The sequence below is a fragment of the Salmo trutta genome, unplaced genomic scaffold, assembly GCF_901001165.1.
Source record: "Salmo trutta unplaced genomic scaffold, fSalTru1.1, whole genome shotgun sequence".
NCBI lineage: Eukaryota > Metazoa > Chordata > Actinopteri > Salmoniformes > Salmonidae > Salmo > Salmo trutta.
Genome location: NW_021823488.1, coordinates 541,093 through 557,161, shown reverse-complemented (window position 1 = coordinate 557,161; position 16,069 = coordinate 541,093). Strand labels below are relative to the sequence as shown.

Sequence of the window (16,069 nt, the reverse complement as noted above, 5' to 3'; positions counted from 1 at the left end):
GTTTCTTTTACACCTGCTATGTAAAAGAGATAGAAGAATGCTCAATGCTATCTGCGATCTTTGGGACATCCCCACCCTAAACCCTAACCTTAACCCCTACCTTAACCATTTTAAATGTCAACTAAAATGGCCTAGGGATGTCCCAAGGATGTATCTCTACCTGAAAATACATGATCTAAGTGATTGATCGTTGGTATTCAGCAGTCATAAAGCCTTATTTACTTTAATGAACTACTAAAATAGTGATTTTGTCAGACAGCATAGACAGCAGCTCTACACTTTATTGACTGACTGATCCATTCATCTTTCCATCCCTCCTCAGCCTTCCTCTCCTCTGAAGACCCAGTGAGGGTGGAGCTCAGTCAGAGAGCTGTTGAGGGACTGGTTAGGAAGAACACTTCTACAGCCAGAGAGGTGAGAGGTCACACATGGTTTAGATGGTAAATATTTATGTCCCCTTAGCGGTTCATCACGTCAGCAAAAGGGAATATGTTCCATCATCTATGTTTATTTACATTAGTGCAAATTGTCCACTGATATAGGTGTAGTTTCTCAACCCTTTTGGCTGAATGAAAGTTAATTTCCCCTCAGACACACACATGTTCTTTGATATTATGAAGGTAATTTGTGTCAAATGTACTTTCCCCACTCATTCACCCCATCTCTTTACATTGCTGATGCATATTTGGTGGCTTGATTGCATCCAGACTATGTCAAAGGCCCATCCTGGTAGATCTGAACCTAATGCAGCTTGGAGTGATCAGATGACAGAAGTCACATTTAGGTGCCAGGTGTAACTGAGGCCATAGATGCTCCATATCCATTACTTTGAGTGTTTTATATAATATGACTAAATGTGTTTCTGTGTTGCAGGGGCAGTCAAGAAATGGAACAGCAAGGCCACAGAACATGACATAAGCAGAGCTGTGGGAGACCACCTCAAGCCCCTGGTAGAGCCGGGGGTGGTGTTTACCACTCCACCACGCCTTCAGCAGGCTGGAAAAGTGGGATTGATACTGTTTTTCATACTAAGAGGGACCAAGAGTCTGTTGATTGGTCAGTCATTGGGTTAATTTGTTTTATTATATGTTCAAATAAAATCAAGCTTGATTCATACAGCACATTTCAGACATGGATACAACAAAATGGCTTCACAGGAAAAACATTGAAAATAAACAGAAATATTTAGTACACAACAAACATAAGAGGATAAAAAACAGAAGACTAAACTGAAAGACTAATGAGCACCCTATGGAAATGCCAGTGATTAAAATGTTAATTGGATGCAATATCCAACCCAAAATATAAGCTTGGGACACTGAAAGTTGACTAGAAACAACAACTGGGACCTAAAAGACACCCACCCTGAGACCCACTAAATCTGCCCAAGAAGAGGAAAACAAAAGAAAAACTAACACCAAACTTAAAGACAGGAAACAAACCAAAAAGGTGGAGCAACTAAAGGTGTTGACTCTCCACTCTCCACTAACCCTAACCTCAAAACAAAAATGGAAAAACCAAAGACTAACACCTTAAGAGAATGCTGACCACCAACAGAAAACAACAGAAAACAACTTCCATTTCACATTATAATAAACTACAATGCTTCACCTTCACTGATATGAACATGGTGTCTACTGGCTGTCAACAATTAAAAACAAGAAAAAAACATTTTTTCCCCACTAGCTTCTAGAACTCTCATCTTCCTAAAACCCACTAGCTTCTAGAACTCTCTCCCCCTAAAACTCTCTAGCATCTAGAACTCTCGTCCGCTTGGAACGAGCCCAAACAAAACTCATCTCCAAAACGGAAAAACGTGCAGTCAAAATAAATTGTGATCCATGGCAACGCACTGGTTAAACACAAAACTTTTGGACTGCCCACCCTTGAGACAATCAAGTTGTCCTTACCACGGACATGTCTGATTTCAAGAGGAAACTCCTGCAATATCCATAGTAACTTTCCATCTCACTGCGGAGCTTCTCTCACTTTTCAGGGTTCACTAGATAGGCATGTTGTTGGATCGGGGCCCAGTCCCCAATGTCATGCTCTAGTACATTTGGGTTGGCACATGTGAGAATAAACCCTGATATTCATAAAAACACGGCAACAATGTGAATATAATTGTACCCAAAAAATGGTCAGTTGGTTGCATAAATAATAATCATTACTAAATCTTACATGAAATGTAAATATGAAATATTTGGTTGCATAGTCTTATTTTCAACGTCTTTTCAATTACATTTTGCTAGGTGGGATATCCCCAATGTCAAAACACAGTTTTAACGTGTCCAAATCAATAACCAATATGCAGAAACAGTTTGGGATAAATTGAAAGCATAAAATGTACTATATACACAAACATCTGCCACAATAATCATATTACTTTTATTTTTTTAAATAAGCACCTTATAAACTGCACAAGCACCAGAAACGCTGTTCTTTTGACAAGTAGCAATAAATCACTGATATCGATTAGGGGGGAAATCAGGTTGTACATGCTGTTGAAACTAAGACAACTAAAAAAACACATGGAAATGGGAGATATATTTTACCTCACTGGGTAGAGGACAACCTGCAGAAGACAGTCAGCTACATTTTGGAGTGATGCATTTAAATTTAGGGGTCGCTAAACAAAGGAACACAACACTTATTTGTCATAACTCATCGATATCATGTTGAAATCAATTGTGTGACAGAAGGGAGATGAGGTTGCACGTCCTGTTAAAACTAACAGCTCAAAAACCACATGGAATCTGGGGATAATGTGTACATCACTGGTTAGTGGACAATTTGTAGAAAACAGCTAGCTACATTTTGAAGTGATGCATTTTGATTCCAGTGGGTCACCAACGTGGTAAGTGTAACACAACTCTTTTTTTGTAAGTCACTTTTTGTTAAATTTCATAAATAGTAACTCTTCTAATTCAGAGCCTGGATTTTCCCCCTGAGGCTAATATCCATATCATGCTGAAATCAATAGAACAGGGGGCAAATATTTAGGGTTCTACATTGTGACATTATTAAAATACTCCTACTACAATGTTAAAACATTCTACATTGTGACATTAATTCATTGAAATCATGAAACAACTCCTTCATGTATTTTCTGATATTTGATCAGAGATCTTTTATCAGATTATCTCTGGTCACAGCTAAGAGATTTCTCTCCTCTGTGTGTTTTCTGGTGTCGAGTCAGATCACTAGATGAGGCAAAACTCTTCCCACATTGATCACAGCTATAAGGTTTATCTCCTGTGTGTGTTCTCTGGTGTAGAGTCAGATCACTAGATGTAATAAACCTCTTCCCACATTGAGCACAGCGATAAGATTTCTCTCCTGTGTGTATTCTCTGGTGCACTGTCAGATGGCTAGATTGGCCAAAACTCTTCCCACATTGACCACATATATGTTTCTCTCCTGTGTGTGTTCTCTGGTGTATAGTCAGAGAGCCAGATGTAGTAAAACTCTTCCCACATTGATCACAGAGAAAAGGTTTCTCTCCTGTGTGTGTTCTCTGGTGTGATATCAGGCTGTTTGATTGAGTAAAACTCTTCCCACATTGACCACAGCTATAAGGTTTCTCTCCTGTGTGGATTCTCTGATGAATTTTAATGCCTGATGAGTTGAATCTCTTCCCACAGTCAGAGCAGCAGTGAGTTCTCTTCCCTGTGGGTCTCTGCAGGTGTTTATTGAGGTGTTCTGATCTGGAGAGACTCTTCTCTGCCTCGTCAGCATCATGAGGTTGTTGAGGCTCCCCAGAGGATCCACGATAGTCCCATATCTCTCCTGTGTGAACAACAGTCAGACAGATGATTAAAGGCCCACAACAGTAGAAATCCACTGTAAAAGGTAATGCCAACAGCGTAGCCATGATGTTGTACAACAATTGACGTCTGTAATGAATGTTTTGTTTTCACATTAGTAGTAAAATTGATGATGGTAGGCTAGAAATAAGTTAAAGTTACTGAAACTCTAAGCACTGTGCCAGACGACTTTTGGTATCCAATATAGGCCCCTTTCTGTGTTTGCTAAAATTGCGGCACGAGGGCGATGCACATGCAATTTCATTGCAGAAACTCCACCCTGCTAATGAGGAAACCGACAGTTATGGATGTAGTATATCTGCCTGGAGCAAAAATGGTGAGCAAAGATTTTAGTTTTTCACAATGTATTCTGAATGTGAATGGGGGAAAACTCAGGGGAGTAACCTCCATTTCCAGGTTGCTCATGAGTGCATTTCACACTACTTTGGATTATAATTGTAAGGCTCGTTTGAATGTAATGTTTAATATAATGTTTGTGTCATCATCGCAAATCAACCGCTTTGTACTTCAACCAGTAAAATTCTCTTTGGCTTTTCCATCAGCCTGACAATGAGGGTTTGTACACTGTTTACAAATTGGCCCATAACTTCACCTAACAATAACATAGATCTACTGTAGGACCCATAACTTCACCTAACAATAACATAGACCTACTGTAGTACCCATAACTTCACCTAACAACAACATAGACCTACTGTAGGACCCATAACTTCACCTAACAACAACATAGACCTACTGTAGGACCCATAACTTCACCTAACAATAACACAGACCTACTGTAGGACCCATAACTTCACCTAACAACAATATAGACCTAGGATTATAAATCATTTAATATTTCAGGTGAAACAAGGAAACTAAAATGTCTGTCGTGACATTTCATAAGCTGATCACCAGATAATTTTGTGAATAATTCCACTAGGCTTCTCTGTAATGTGTTGTCATTCTAAATGTCCTGAATAAAGGAAAATAGCTCTGTGTGTTGTACAATAGCCTATCCATGAAGGAACAGTTCTCTACACATTATGAGCAAAGTATCTCTGTGTCCAAACAGACTAATGAGACCCTACTATAAATCAACCTATTATATAATGTTTGTGTCATCATCACAAATCAATTGCTTTGTATTGAAAAACACTTCAACCAGTAAAATGCTCTTTGGCTTTTCCATCAGCCTGACAATGAGGGTTTGAACACTGTTTGCCAAATTGGCCCATAACTTCACCTAACAACAAATATACCCATGTCATGATGTTTGTCATTTGACTGTCATTCAGAAAATGATTTCCTGGATCAGCAAACGATAGTTGAACATGTGACTGTAACTAAACAGCTACAGTATTAAGAATTATGTGTAATTATTGAAGAACTGCGTTAATGACAGTATCCATTTGGGTGTTGTCAATAAAGTTAAGGTAAACTAGGTACAACATACTATTAAATCCACGCCTCGCTGGAAGCCCCGCCTTCCACAGGTGATGAGCGTGAGGCTCGGATTTATTCCTTCGATTTAATATCGCTCTTCACCGACCCAGGAAGGGGCGGGGACAAACAGGTGTTGTACCTCGTTTCCCTCCTTCAGGGAAGTGTAATTATAATCAAAGTTACACTCCCTTTCAGTCGGTCAACTTCGGTACAACATACTATGGGAAAATACAATCATTCCCCATGCCGACCCAAATGGATACTAAATGAAACGGCTCCTGGCAGACCACCCAGACCTGACCCCGCAAGATGCTTCAGTTTTGTCAATTTATTCATTGTCTTTGTTTGAAACACTCCTGTCAATGTTGAGTAAGGACGCACACCTAATTACGCATATAGAAGTAGGACTAGTCTACCTGGCCTGTGTGCAAATGTAGGCCTATAAATGTGCCCATTTGGGATGTCTGATAGTATTTCTGATTGTCTTAATGCACCACCACTAATGAATTGTGGAGCTTCTCAAAGTAATTTTTTCTTCACCTCAAACAGCAAGTAAACAAAGTCTAATCAAAATCAATTGCAAATGACAATAGTTCCTCAAAGTATTTTAGTAAAATATTTCCAGCTCTCGTCCTTTCAATAACCACTCAGCATAAAAAGGAAAAATGTAATTCTCTGATCCTGTGGAAATGTCATAAAATACCTGATTACTTCTTATCCTTTGCACAAATAGCCTACAGCTGTGTCTGTCCAGAACTCACTGGAGCAGGAAACTGAGGGTGTAGAATATTTTATACAATGTTGCAACACCTCCCCCATAAGCATTCCTGTCTTTTCTGTAGATGTTATATCCCTGTATTGCTACTGCTGTATGAAAGGAATTATCTCAGTGAGTTTCAGAGATGAACAGTACAGTGCATTCCAAATTCAATAGGCAGGCAAGTAAACAAAAACGTTTTCAAATAAAAACGATTCCAGAAAATGTCAAAGCGAATATAACGCCAAGAGACTGTCGACCAATCGCGTTCACATTGTCACCAAATCTCACCAAAACAATTTTTAAAGTTAGGGTATGAGTCGAGAAACATGCCTATTATCCTTGAAAGTACGTACTGTTACGATTGCAAAGCAATACGATATTACAGAGAACAAGTTCATTATCTCACATCTCTGAAAATATTTGTAATGTTGTGCTTCTAGTTCACGGAGGGTAATTCATGCCAATGTTATTTTCTTTAAGCTGTTAATACGAGTTGAAAGGAGTTTCCAATATCCTCATTTCTTAAAGTATTTCTGGTGATGGCTAGTGATAGTGATACACAAGCTAGGTCTATTTGAAACATTGCCATCCCATGGCATCATTTACCAGCCACCAGGTTCAGAAGCTTTAAAACCACATAAAAAATATTTTAAACCCAATTCTATTTTTGCCCAAAGTTAAGATATAAATTATTCAAACTGAACATAATTCATGCTGGTTATTATTTTAGGCTATTTTAGTTTTGGAGTCAAAGATAGTTTTGGAATAGTTTTCAAACAGGTTTGTTATTTTATTTCAGTTTACTAAATAGTTTCCCCCTAATTACTTTTTCTATAATAAGCATGGAGGTTTCCCCTATCAAGTCATAGGTACTGGACAGACTGAAACCACTCCCCTATCAACCAGTCATAGGTACTGGTGACAAAGCGCCTCGTAACCTAGCTGGGAATGGGACAGACGGAACCCTTCTGTGGTAACAGACGGAAGATTTGTAATTAAATCTAATTCCCAGGAATGGGGTTCATATGAACCACAGAGACTGTGTGTGGGATAATAACATGGCCGTGTCCAACCCTGCTTGTTCCCTCGACTCCGCTACCAACCACCAATCTCCAACAGGGCCCTTAACCTGTATCACTAGACACCTCATAGTGAGCTACAGGTAGGAATCAGCAATGAATCCCAATAATGAGACACCTCTGGGGAGGGGTGTCAGCAACATTTAAATAATATATATAGTGTTTTATGATAAACCGTTTTTACAAATCTGTCAAGACACCAACTTAGACTTTACCGATTTTGATGTGATTTTTAAGTATTGTGAGAAATGATTTGACGTTATATGAAAGTACCGCAATTTATGTTTCTAGAAACATATCGCAATTGAGAATTGATTCACATTTAGATGGAATATTTTACTATTTTAGCTGCCAGAGCCAGTCTACCTCTGAAAATAACATGCAGTCCTTGGACCTTGAGGAGTAACGGGGGCAGCAATCAGCAGTAGAAACAATAACAAAGCGTACTCCCTGCCCGTTTCGGTAAAAAGCTGAGGGATGGGGCTGGAGAAATGTAACCATCCATGATATCAACATTATAGTTTTAACCATATTTTGAGGATATACAATGTTTGTTTATATTTACTGACAAACATTGGAGTAAAAAAAAAGCTTATATTTTGGGTTCTGATGGGGTACGACAGTTGAACTAAGCTCATGAGGCATTTATAAGTGAATTATTCAAGAAACAATGGGTACATATCATTAATGTATAAGTCCCAAAATGGATGTAACAACTGCTGATTGCCCCTTTAAGAGAACATCTTGGGCTAATCGAATAGGAGATATTGAGGACTACAGTATTTCAGGCATTGTCATTGGATGCATTTGATCAATTGTTAACGTTTTGTTGATGGTCCACTCTTGATGTTCTACACGTTACAGTGTAGCTTCAGCCATTCCTACAGAACAACATTAAAGTGTAGAACCCCTTTACTGCATATTGGTTCAACGACTGCAGAGACGGTACTTACTGGTGTTAAACAGATCTCCAACCTCCTCTTCTTCCTCCAATGTGACAGTAATCTCCCCCTCCTCCTCTTTCAATCCAATAACTGCATCCTCCTCTTCTTTTACTGTAACATCCTCCTCCTCTTTCACTCTGAACGCGTCTTCCTCTTCTTTCACTGAAACGTCTTTCTCTTCTTCTTTCACGGTAACAGCCTCACCCTCTACTTGTTTTTGTATTGTAACATCTTTCTCTTCCTCCTCCTCTTTCACTAGAACTTCTTTCTCCGTCCAGCAGACCTCCTCTTCTTTAACAGGAGGAGAGTAGCTTAGTGAACTCATGGTCGGAGATAATAGCTAGCTAGCATTAGCGACTAGCCTAGTTCTAAGCTAACTTAGCAAACCAGCTAGCTGACAAACAACGTAAATATATAATTAAATGGGCCAACAAGTACATATAACAGAAGTGTGTTTAATACACAGCGACTAATATACACCAAACCAGTGTAAAGAGCGTGAATGTTGTAGCTATGTTTGCTAGAAAGCTACCGAGGTGTCTGACTAGCTGTTGTTGTTGAAGGAGCGTCCCGTCCACTAGATTATACGTCACACTGGCAGCATCGCCTGAACCTAAAAGACGCACATCGCCATCTGCTGACTGGAGGGCAACGCAGTGGAGGAACCAAACGGTGATTTTTCATTTATTTCAGAAAAGTTTATTATTATATTAAGTCGTTCAAAGAGAAGCATGTGTTAATTGATTCGTTTTTAATGAGTGAGAATTTAAAACAAACTTTACACCCACTACATATTTGCATTGAACCATACTTCTGACATGGATCATTTTGACCCCAGAGGCATATCTTTTATCATAGCCAAAATGTGGTTCATTCAATTATTCCAATTTTTCATGACTTTGTCAATCAACTTGTTCTTAATAAATCTAAATCATGGTTTAGTGTTTCTGTATCAAAATTGACTTTTAATTCAAATCCTTTGGAGTCATTTTGACTCCAGCCAAAAGCACCTTTGTTAAATAGGACGTTTATTTCAAATCAAATCACATTTTATTGGTCACATACACATGTTTAGCAGATATTATTGTGGGTGTAGCGAAATGCTTGTGTTTCTAGCTGCGACAGTGCAGTAATATCTATCAAGTAATATCTAACAATTTCACAACATATACCCAATAAACAAACATCTAAGTATTTGAATCTAGGTTTCTCTGTAGACATGATCCATCCCACCAGAGGGTGGAGTGGCTCCTGTATCAGTGGTTTTGACAGAAGGACACCTGCAGACACACTGTATAGTGCGTGTACTCTCCATGTACTCTCCTAAGATTGGACTTTTCTATACCACGTATCACATGACTGTGTACAAAACTGCCAATGGTAGAAAACCCTGCCAGTGATATACAGTGCATTCGTTAAGTATTCCGACCCCTTCACTTTTTCAACATTTTGTTACGTTACAGCCTTATTCTAAAATTGTATAATTTCCCCCCTCATCAATCTACACAAAATACCCCATAATGACAAACCAAAAACAGTTTGACATTTTTGCAAATTGATTAACTTAAGTATTCAGACCCTTTGCAATGAGACTCGAAATTGAGCTCAGATGCATCCTGATTCCATTGATCGTCCTTGAGATGTTTCTACAACTTGATTGGAGTCGACTTGTGGTAAATTCAATTGATTAGACATGATTTGGAAAGGCACACACCTGTCTATATAAGGTCCCACAGTTTACAGTGCATGTCAGAGCAAAAACCAAGCCATGAGGTCAAAGGAATTGTCCATAGAGATCTGAGACAGGATAGTGTCGAGGCACAGATCTGGGGAAAGGTAGCAAAAAATGTCTGCAGCATTGAAGGTCCCCAAGAACACAGTGGCCTCCATCATTCTTAAATGGAAGAAGTTTGGAACCACCAAGACTCTTCCTAGAGCTGGCTGCCTGGCCAAACTGAGAAATCGGGGGAGAAGGGCCTCGGTCAGGGAGGTGAACAAGAACCCGATGTTCACTCTGACAGAGCTCCAGAGTTCCTCTGTGGAGATGGGAGAACCTTCCAGAAGGACAACCATCTCTGCAGCACTCCACCAATCAGGCCTTAATGTAGCAATGATTAAATTGTCAAAATGTATTTCAATGGACAATTCAGTGAACTGTTCTGTGAAAGGTGTCAGCTAGAGATGACATGCAGGAGCTTGCAGGGATTTGTAGTCTTGCATGTCGTCTACTTTGATGTTAATTAGCATTTTAGAATCCGAGAGTAAAGAGACACAAATATATTGATAAAGTATTTGTATTTATTATGATCCCCATTAGTTCCTGCCAAGGCAGCAGCTACTCTTCCTGGGGTTTATTATGGATCCCCATTATTTCCTGTCAAGGCAGCAGCTACTCTTCCTGGGGTTTATTATGGATCCCCATTATTTCCTGTCAAGGCAGCAGCTACTCTTCCTAGGGTTTATTATGGATCCCCATTAGTTCCTGTCAAGTAAGAAGTAAGGTCAGGGAGCGTGCCAGCCTGCCTGAACCACCCCTTTCAAGCAAAAGGTATAAATGATGGGTTATGAATTAACAGGTATAAATGATGGGTTATGAACTAACAGGTATAAATGATGGGTTATGAATTAACAGGTATAAATGATGGGTTATGAACTAACAGGTATAAATGATGGGTTATGAATTAACAGGTATAAATGATGGGTTATGAATTAACACATCCCCTGCGAGCCCAGGCATTTCAATACATTCAGGATTTGTTACGGTCCATGTGCAATGTATATGGTTATCTCTGTCTCTCTCTCCATCTCTTCTTTAACAAGCAGCCATGTTGTTGTCATTCCACCAGGGACCTGTTTTCAGCATTTTAAGTCTCCAGTCAATAACCGGTGCACTGGAATTATCCCTCTACACCCTTTACACATGTACTGCACTGGAATTATCCCTCTACACATGTACTGCACTAGAATTATCCCTCTACACATGTACTGCACTGGAATTATCCCTCAACACTCTTTACACATGTACTGTACTGGAATTATCCCTCTATACATGTACTGCACTGGAATTATCCCTCAACACCCTTTACACATGTACTGCACTGGAATTATCCCTTTACATATGTACTGCACTGGAATTATCCCTTTACACATGTACTGCACTGGAATTATCCCTCTACACATGTACTGCACTGGAATTATCCCTCTACACATGTACTGCACTGGAATTATCCCTCTACACATGTACTGTACTGGAATTATCCCTCTACACATGTACTGTACTGGAATTATCTCTTTACACATGTACTGTACTGGAATTATCACATTGGCTGGCAGAAACTTACAGTTTTTTTATTGGGCCATCAAAGCTGTCTCAGTGAGAGACTAGTTGATTATGGACTAACAGTCTAACAGCTTGAAGGTCACAATTCACGTTATTCTGGTTAAACAGAGAGAGACCAGTTGATTAAGGAGTGGGGATTTTTTGACAATTAGGAAATAATGTCATGTTTTACTCGTACCTCAGCCAGCATTGTGAATGGTTAGGAAATAATATGTCATGTTTTACTCGTACCTCAGCCAGCATTGTGAATGGTTAGGAAATAATATGTCATGTTAGAACTGTACCTCAAAATCTAACATCTACCTGGCCCACCACTCTACCCTGGACTTGAACAGCCTTTATGACCAGGTCCACCTCTGCAAGGTAGCAATCCCAACGTTTGCAGGACCCTGAAGGACGTCACTCTCATCTGTAGCCCCAGCACCTCACACAGGACAAACAGAGCAACAGACACCCTGCCCAGACACGCAGACACTCTCCCAGACCTGCAAGACCCCCTCCCGAAGGACCTGCACCGAGAGAACCCACACCAAGAGGACCTACACCCAGACCCCCGCTTCTACAGACACACCCCAACCAGCTGAGACCACCCCAAATAAACCTTGGCCACACCCTATATAGGCCCCCCAGATAAGACCTATGCCCCTTCTGCCCTCCCCCCCGCCCCTGCAGCAAGGACCTCAACATGACAGCCGCACATATGCCCAGGCAGTGAGCAGAGCAACAGGCCCAACCCCTACTAATGCACCCCCCCCAAAACTACTCTACTAAATTAGTCAAACCACAAACATTTTATATCTGGCTGGAAATTAATATGGAAATTATCTCAATAGAGAAAACGTCATGTTAGTAGAAGATATACTGAATTTATACTGTTTTTCATACTAAGATGGACCAAGATACATGTTGCTTTTGCACATATTTGTTCATTGGTTTTGCAAGAGTCTGTTGATTGGTTGGTCATTGGGTTCATTTGTAATACAATATGTTCAAATCAAATCAAGCTTTATTCATACAGCACATTTCAGACATGGATGCAACGCAATGGCTTCACAGGAAAAAACAAATAAAAAACAAATAAAAATAAACAGAAATATTTACTACTCAGCAAACATAAGAGGATACAAAACAGAATAATAACTGAAAGACTAATGAGCATTCTAAGGAAAATTCATTGATTAAAATTTTAACAATTGGATGCAATATTCAACCATAACAAGATGGACAAGCCAGCACAGGTGTAACACATACTGACTAACGAGGTGACACCAATCAGTGCGTCCTAAGTGCTAACGAGCTAGACGTGCTAGACGTGCTAACGAGCTAGACGTGCTAACGGGCTAGACGTGCTAACGAGCTAGACGTGCTAACGGGCTAGACGTGCTAACGAGCTAGACGTGCTAACGGGCTAGACGTGCTAACGGGCTAGACGTGCTAACGGGCTAGACGTGCTAACGGGCTAGACGTGCTGTGGTGGGAATTCTACCCTTGATCAATAATGAGGAGAGGCTAAATTAATAATCAAGGTTTTACTTTTATTAAAAGGCTTGTTATAACAAGGAGGCTTCTGGGTTATATACTATCTCAGGATAGGTGCAACTTCAGAGACGACATACAATGGTTCCAAACACCAACACATCCTGTGCCAGACCTTGGGCCCCAAATACAATCTCCCCCTAGGAGGAGGTGACTTACGCACAGACACTGTGGAGACAAGTGATTGGTTCCCCATTACTCAGGCCATCCCTTCACATGGTTTGTAATAAACACACAGTTCACATGGAAACAATGTTTCCTTCTGATCTCCTTTGCCTCCCTGCTGATATTCTGCCTAGCAACAGGGACATGTGATAGATGCTGATATTCTGCCTAGCAACAGGGACATGTGATAGATGCTGATATTCTGCCTAGCAACAGGGACATGTGATAGATAAGCCTGACTTCTCCCCTCTCTGGACCCAAGGTGACTGAGGCCCGTTTGAGGGAGGAAGTGCAGCTGCCAACACCAGAGTCAGAAAGAAGACATTCTAATAGCAAGAGGTCAATAGTTCATATCAGCATATTCTGCAGATAAGACTTCTTAATTATCTATGTTACTTAGCTAATTCTGATTTCTCCACCACAATCTTACCCCAGAAACAGGCTCCAGAACAATAGCTGTGTTACTGGTGTGCAGGATATAACCTTTACTCTGTGGAGGATCAAGAGGAACCAGTCAGTTTCTGTCATATTCTTGGCTGACAGTCCGGACATCGTGGGTTCATTCTACACACCCAGAACAGTTAGAACATCGTGGGTTCATTCTACACACACAGAACAGTTAGAACATCATGGGTTCATTCTACACACCCAGAACAGTTAGAACATCATGGGTTCATTCTACACACCCAGAACAGTTAGAACATCATGGGTTCATTCTACACACCCAGAACAGTTAGAACATCGTGGGTTCATTCTACACACCCAGAACAGTTAGAACATCATGGGTTTATTCTACACACCCAGAACAGTTAGAACATCATGGGTTCATTCTACACACCCAGAACAGTCTGAACATCATGGGTTCATTCTACACACCCAGAACAGTTAGAACAGGCCTCTATCAACACACTTTTCTATGTTATAGGAGTTAGGTTCTTTACCAATCTCAAGCCCAATGCCTCGGCTTAAACAATTATATTTTACTACACCAGCATTAGTAAGGTTTAATAGAAATTTCCCTCACAGTGCTAACGAGCTAGACGTGCTAAGGAGCTATACGTGCTAACGAGTTAGACGTGCTCACGAGCTAGACGTGCTAAAGTCCAACCTCAAACATAAATGGAAACACCAAAGCCTGTAACACCTTCCCCATTAAGACAACAAATATATCCTATATTTTTGTTGGACAAGTTTGCTCACCACCAACAGAAAACAACTTCCATTTCACATGATAATCAACTAAAATGCTTCACCTCCTGTCAACAATTAAAAACAAGAAAAACACACTTGTTTCTAAATAATAATATACAATTGAAATATTTTTTTCTCCTTTTTCTCTTCTTACTATAGAATCCTAAAACTCACTAGCTTCTAGAACTCTCGTCTTCGTAAAACTCACTAGCTTCTAGAACTCTCGTCTTCCTAAAACTCACTAGCTTCTAGAACTCTCGTCTTCCTAAAACTCACTAGCTTCTAGAACTCTCGTCTTCCTAAAACTCACTAGCTTCTAGAACTCTCGTGTTCCAAAAACCCACTAGCTTCTAGAACTCTCGTCTTCCTAAAACTCACTAGCTTCTAGAACTCTCGTCTTCCTAAAACCCACTAGCTTCTAGAACTCTCGTCTTCCTAAAACTCACTAGCTTCTAGAACTCTCGTCTTCCTAAAACTCACTAGCTTCTAGAACTCTCGTCTTCCTAAAACTCACTAGCTTCTAGAACTCTCCTCTTCCTAAAACTCACTAGCTTCTAGAACTCTCGTCTTCCAAAAACCCACTAGCTTCTAGAACTCTCGTCTTCCTAAAACTCACTAGCTTCTAGAACTCTCGTGTTCCAAAAACCCACTAGCTTCTAGAACTCTCGTCTTCCTAAAACTCACTAGCTTCTAGAACTCTCGTCTTCCTAAAACTCACTAGCTTCTAGAACTCTCATCTTCCTAAAACTCACTAGCTTCTAGAACTCTCGTCTTCCTAAAACTCACTAGCTTCTAGAACTCTCATCTTCCTAAAACTCACTAGCTTCTAGAACTCTCGTCTTCCAAAAACTCACCAGCTTCTAGAACTCTCGTCTTCCTAAAACTCACTAGCTTCTAGAATTCTTGTCCCTTTGGAACGAGCCCAAACAAAACTCATCTCCAAAACGTGCAGTCAAAATAAATTGTGATCCATGGCAACGCACTGGCTAAACACAAAACACATATTTTTGACTGCCCACCCTTGAGACAATCAGCAGCCAAGTTGTCCTTACCTCAGACATGTCTGATTTCAAGAGGAAACTCCTACAATATCCGTAGTAACTTTCCACCTCACTGCAGAGCTTCTCTCTCTTTTCAGGGTTCACTAGATAGGTATGTTGTTGGATCGGGGCCCAGTCCCCAATGTCATGCTCTAGTACATTTGGGTTGGCACATCTGAGAATGTACCCTGATATTCTAAAAGCAGGGCAACAATGTCAATATAATTGTACCCAAAAAATGTCATTTGGTTACATAAATAATTATCATTACTAAATGTTACATGAAATGTAAATATTAAATATTTGGTTGCATAGTCTTATTTTCAACAGCTTTTCAATTACATTTTGCTAGGTGGGATAGCCCCAACGTCAAAACACATTTTTAACGTGTCCAAATCAATAACCAATATGCAGAAACAGTTTGGGATAAATTGAAAACCTAAACATAACATGTGCTATAAACATCTGCCACAATAATCATATTACTTAGATTTTTTTTAAACAAGCACCGTATAAACTGCACAAGCACCAAAAACGCTGTTGTTTTGACAAGTAGCAATAAATCACTGATATCAATTAGGGGGAAAAAATCTGGTTGTATGTGCTGTTGAAACTAACACAACTAAAAAAAACACATTGAAATGGGAGATATATTTCACCTCACTGGTTAGAGGACAACCTGCAGAAGACAGTCAGCTACATTTTGGAGTGATGCATTTAAATTTAAGGGTCACTAAACAAAGGAACGCAACACTTATTTGT

At 39.9% G+C, this 16,069-nt stretch overlaps 1 protein-coding gene across 1 annotated transcript in view; it reads left to right on the top strand.

The window, feature by feature from the left end:
• Positions 1-12,090, top strand: part of LOC115191154 (zinc finger protein OZF-like) — a 29,423-nt gene extending 17,333 nt beyond the window's left edge. Inside the window, exon 3 of the mRNA XM_029749109.1 lies at positions 12,048-12,090. Coding sequence (XP_029604969.1) covers positions 12,048-12,090 — 43 coding nt within the window. The remainder of the gene's footprint in view (positions 1-12,047) is intronic.
• Positions 12,091-16,069: the final 3,979 nt, after the last annotated feature.